The 5,000-nt window shown below is 49.3% G+C and overlaps 1 protein-coding gene and 1 long non-coding RNA gene across 3 annotated transcripts in view; one reads left to right on the top strand and one right to left on the bottom strand.

The window, feature by feature from the left end:
* The window catches only part of Ggamma30A (guanine nucleotide-binding protein subunit gamma-e), a 68,623-nt gene that overhangs the window by 830 nt on the left and 62,793 nt on the right, over nucleotides 1–5,000 (bottom strand). For both annotated transcript variants that reach the window (XM_086553911.1, XM_086553912.1), the window contains one exon: nucleotides 1–2,157. This exon is cut by the window's left edge and continues 830 nt beyond it. In XM_086553911.1, coding sequence (XP_086410037.1) covers nucleotides 2,052–2,157 — 106 coding nt within the window. In that variant the 3' untranslated portion in view covers nucleotides 1–2,051. The remainder of the gene's footprint in view (nucleotides 2,158–5,000) is intronic.
* Nucleotides 1,090–1,730, top strand: LOC147468381 (uncharacterized). The gene is made up of 2 exons (XR_015192474.1): nucleotides 1,090–1,262; nucleotides 1,304–1,730. It is a non-coding gene; the product is annotated as an uncharacterized LOC147468381 (long non-coding RNA).

The raw sequence follows: 5,000 nt of genomic DNA, 5'->3' as shown, positions 1-5,000 counted from the left end.
AAAGGACTCCATGACCTTCTTGGGGAATCCTCGTCAAGGAGGTGACCGCCACGAGATCCTACGTAATTAATGACTAGGAAACGCTTGCACAGAGAAGGGAGGGAGGGAGGGAGGAGGGAGAGGGGAGGGGAGGGGAGGGGAAAAGGATTAGGATTAGGATTAGGACGAAGGTCAAGTGAGATTGGAATGATGCTTATTGACTGTGACGGTACAAAATGGGTGTCATACATTGTACCTCGTGCTTTTGACTTCTCTCTCTCTCTCTCTCTCTCTCTGGTTCTGATTGAGGATACAGGGACTCTCACTGTGTCTTTGGTGTCAGTTCTTAGGATACAGAAGGAAAAAAAAAAACAAATTTGGTAATTCTTTGGCATCATGTTGATTGTTCTTCAACGGCTGAGTTTCGTAAATCGCTCGCAGACAAATAGTACAGCAACTACACTTAATCTTTTTTTTTTTAGTGTTTTAATCTCTAATTAACTCTACGTGTAATTCTTGGGGGGTCTAGAAAATATAAAAAGACCTCAGAGTTAGAGCAAGTATGAGCACTTTGTAATGTATACATGGTTTGTACTGTGTGTGTGTGTGTGTGTGTGTGTGTGTGTGTGTGTGTGTGTGTGTGTGTGTGTGTGTGTGTGTGTGTGTGTGTGTGTGTGTGTGTGTGTGTGTGTGTGTGTGTGTGTGTGTGTGTGTGTGTGTGTGTGTGTGTGTGTGTGTGTGTGTGTGTGTGTGTGTGTGTGTGTGTGTGTGTGTGTGCAGAAGAACACCATAAGGGGCAGTCTGTACCACGAAACTCAAATAACCGGGGATTCCCCCTCCCTTAAATTATACATCTTAAGTTTAGATTGGGAATGATGAGTTTGAACTTCGATAACTCTTCGGGAAAGTCATCAGCAAAGATGTTAAGATCAGCAGGAAATTTATACTTCGAGTTACGTGTGATATAAAACTAGAAAATATATGCAAACAGACGTCGCCGCCTTTCCTGTCAATATTACCAGCGCAATGAGAAAGGAAAATCATCATAAACGTTATCATAAAGCGACAGGCAAGTCCTCGACGCCCTGAGCAGATGGGAGACTTTGGAGGATGTTCTTGATGATGGATTCCTTGCTTGATCTCGCGGGGGATGGCCTCGTGGAATCCTTCGCTGTTGGACTCCACTGGCTCCGAAAACTCTTGGAGAAGGATGCCTCCGCGCTTGATTTCGGAGGAATTCAGCGCGTCCTGTGGATCCCTAGCTTGATCTCGGGGGAATTCACGTCGTCCTGTGGATCCCTTGCTTGATCTTAGAGGATTTCAGGTCGTCCTGTGGATCCCTTGCTTGATCTCGGAGGATTTCAGGTCGTCCTTTGGATCCCTTGGTTAATCTTAGAGGATTTCAGGTCGTCCTTCGGTTCCCTCGGTTCATCTCGGGGGAAAACTGGTCGGTTGTCCTACGGATTCCTTGTTCGATCTCAAACGAAGTCATGAGATCGTCTTCGAAGACTCCACCGCGGGCCTTCGCTGACTCCGAAAGCCTCTCCTCCGACGCGTCGACCGAGGAGCCAAGTCGCCCGCCAACGCTTTCACTTCCAGTCTGCTCTTTTGCCTTGAAGATCTCACGAGGTAAGATGTATCACTTTTTTTCTCCAGGAGGAAGCCGAGGAGGAGGAGATGGTGGAGGAGGAGGAGGAAGAGGAGGAGAAGAAGAGGGATACGAGGAGGAAAAGGAGGAAGAATGGAGGAGGAGGAGAGGAGGAGGAGGAGGAGGAGGAGTAAGCGCGAGGCAGTGGGACCGGAGGACCAGACTCCTGATCGATGACGAACCGCGCCAAGAACCTCCCACTGGCCGAAGACCTCCTCGCGAGGGCGTCGATGGAGCCAAAGGCAGTCAGATGCGGATGAAGGGGGTGGGGGGGGGGGAGGAGGAAGGGAAGACGATCAGGAGAGGAAACCGCGAACGAAAGGAGAATCGCCAGAGACGAAGAAGAATTCGAGGGGGGTGGAGGAGGGCAGGGGGTGGGTGGGGGAAGAAGGGTTGAGGAAGTTGCACTGTGGAAGCGACGACTTTACATGATGACGCACTTCCCCTTCTCCGCCCATGGGTTGTTCTTCTTGTCGGGGGCGTGGATCAGAGGATCTGTCTTCTCATTCTCTTCGATGAACTCACGCATTCTGTCGGAGAGAAAGGAGGGGAATGTTAGAAAAAATAACAAATAACAAATCGTATTAGATAATTATATTTAGAGACAAACAACCTTAATCCGGAACCTAATTCAGTTTAAACAATGAGATATGGACAATTTTCGCTCTGAACATAATTAAGGATATAAACACACAAACACACAACCGACATTACGAGAAGAAAACCAAACACGAGAGAGAAAAAAATCCACTCCAATGATTGCAATGAAAACAATTCCTGCACAATAAAATATTCCTACAATCAATCTTTTCAATATCCACACGTAATATTCCACCAGTCAATCATCTCCCTCCTCTTTCTTCTTCTTCTTCTTCTTCTTCTTCTTCTTCTTCTTCTTCTTCTTCTTCTTCTTCTTCTTCTTCTTCTTCTTCTTCTTCTTCTTCTTCTTCTCCCTCTCTCTCCCTCTCCCCCTCTCTCTCCCTCTCCCTCCCTTCCTCTCTCCCTCTCTTTCTCCTTCTCCTTCTCCTTCTCCTTCTCCTTCTCCTTCTCCTTTTCCTTCTCCCTCTCCCTCTCCCTCTCCCTCTCCCTCTCCCTCTCCCTCTCTCTCTCTTCTCACACCCCTTGCAACCCCAAAGGCAAGGAAGCAATTAGGAATAAATTAGCATAAAAGAGGCAAAGGCACAACTCCTACACGTCAGAACCAATTACTTTCGGAGTCTAGAATACAACACGGGCTCTCGACACCATGGCCGCGTCTGGGGAAGTGTTTTATGTGAGGGATTTTTTTTTTCTTTTGACGTTTCTCTTTTTGTTTTGTTTCGCTTTTATTGGTGTTGTTGTTGTTGTTGTTTTAGAAAGAGAGAGAAAGAGAGGGGGGGTGGGGTGGATTGCGTTTGTTTGTCATTGTGTGTGTGTGTATGGGAGGGGGGCGTGTGTGTGGGGAGTGCGTGTGTGTGTGTGGGGGGTGGGGGTGCGTGTGTGTGTGTGTGTGTGTGTGTGTGTGTGTGTGTGTGTGTGTGTGTGTGTGTGTGTGTGTGTGTGTGTGTGTGTGTGTGTGTGTGTGTGTGTGTGTGTGTGTGTGTGTGTGTGTGTGTGTGTGTGTGTGAGAGAGAGAGAGAGAGAGAGAGAGAGAGAGAGAGAGAGAGAGAGAGAGAGAGAGAGAGAGAGAGAGCATGTGTGAGTTTCAGTAATATTTTCTAATTTAAGTAGATATTTCGGAAGCATTCAACTTTATACGTTGTGTTGCCCTCTTGCTTGGCATCACTTTGTTTTAATTTCTCTGTCCTTATCTTTACTTTTCTTATATTTCATTCTATCTTACATTTCTTACTCATATAATCAGTCTGGCAGTCTGTTTTTATCTATATTGGTGTGTCTGTCTGCCTATCTCTCTCTCTCTCTCTCTCTCTCTCTCTCTCTCTCTCTCTCTCTCTCTCTCTCTCTCTCTCTCTCTCTCTCTTCTCTCCCTCCCTCCCTCCCTCCCTCCCTCCCTCCCTCCCTCCCTCCCTCCCTCCCTCCCCTCCCTCCCTCCCTCCCTCCCTCCCTCCCTCCCTCCCTCCCTCTCTCCCTCCCTCTCTCCCTCCCTCCTTCCATCTCTCCTTCCATCTCTCCTTCCCTCCCTCCCTCCCTCCCTCCCTCCCTCCTTCCTTCCTTCCCTCTGTGGTGTTCGTTTAATCGAGGTTACTGATAAATCGACCAGTATGTGTAAGGAATACAACCAGCATCAGAACAAGTGAAATGCGAGCGTTATATTTAATTAACGTGTTGGGAAGGCTAGGGCGGTGAGGGAGGTAGGGGAGGGGGAAGGGGAGGAGGAGGGGTGATGTGGAAGTGGAAGAAGGAGGATAGAACAGGAAGACGGGGGGTAAGAGATGGACGAGAAGTAGAAGGAAGAAGAGGAGGGGCAGGAAGGAGTAGAGGATAGGGGAGGAATTGGAGGAGGAATAGGAGTAGTAGGACGAGGAGGGACAGGAGAAAGAAGAAGAAGAGGAGGAGGAGGAGGAGGAGGAGGAGGAGGAGGAGGAGGAGGAGGAGGAGGAGGAGGAGGAGGAGGAGGAGGAGGAGGAGGTGGTGGTGGTGGTGCAGGTGGTGCAAGAGGAGGAGAAGGAGGAGGAGGAGGAGGAGGAAGAGGAGGAGGAGGAGGAGGAGGAGGAGGAGGTGGTGGTGCATGAGGAGGAGGTGGAGGAGGAGAAGAAGGAGAAGGAGATGGAGGAGCAGGAGCAGGAGCAGGAGCAGGAGCAGGAGGAGTAGTAGGAGGAGGAGGAGAAGGGGGAGAAGGAGGAGAAAGAAAAGGAGAGAAGAAGTGTGTAAGGCAAAGAGAAGGGAGTGAAGAAAGTAGATATGAGGAATGAGAAGAAATGGACAGAGGGGAGAAGAGTGGGAGGGAAGGAGAAATGTACAACGGAGGAAGAGGGTGAGGGAAGGAGACGAAGGAGTGTGAGTGAAGGAGCGGAGGAGTGGGAGTGAAGAAGTGTGCGGCTTAAGGATGTCTTTAAGGAATAAAAAAATTAGGTATTAAGGAACGCGTGTGAGATCATCACTGTTGCACACAAGGCCTGCAAACCTCTGCAACGCGTCAATGATCATCTTGATTCGCAACGCTTCTGATTGCTGGAGTCTGACTTAACTCGGGACTTCCTCTCTCTCTCTCTCTCTCTCTCTCTCTCTCTCTCTCTCTCTCTCTCTCTCTCTCTCTCTCTCTCTCTCTCTCTCTCTCTCTCTCTCTCTCTCTCTCTCTCTCTCTCTCTCTCTCTCTCTCTCTCTTTCCTTCTCATGGAAGCCGTTTTCGGAGGCAGAGAGGGTGGAAGGAAGGGTGGGAGAGGGAGGGAGGGTAGGGGGAGAAGGGGAGAGGGGGAAAGGGGTAGCGTGAGGG

Source organism: Penaeus japonicus, unplaced genomic scaffold (genome assembly GCF_977035675.1).
Source record: "Penaeus japonicus unplaced genomic scaffold, GWHDUDI00000001_assembly GWHDUDI00000029, whole genome shotgun sequence".
Taxonomy (NCBI): domain Eukaryota; kingdom Metazoa; phylum Arthropoda; class Malacostraca; order Decapoda; family Penaeidae; genus Penaeus; species Penaeus japonicus.
Note: the sequence above shows the minus strand (reverse complement) of the source record. Positions and strands in the feature narration are given on the sequence as shown.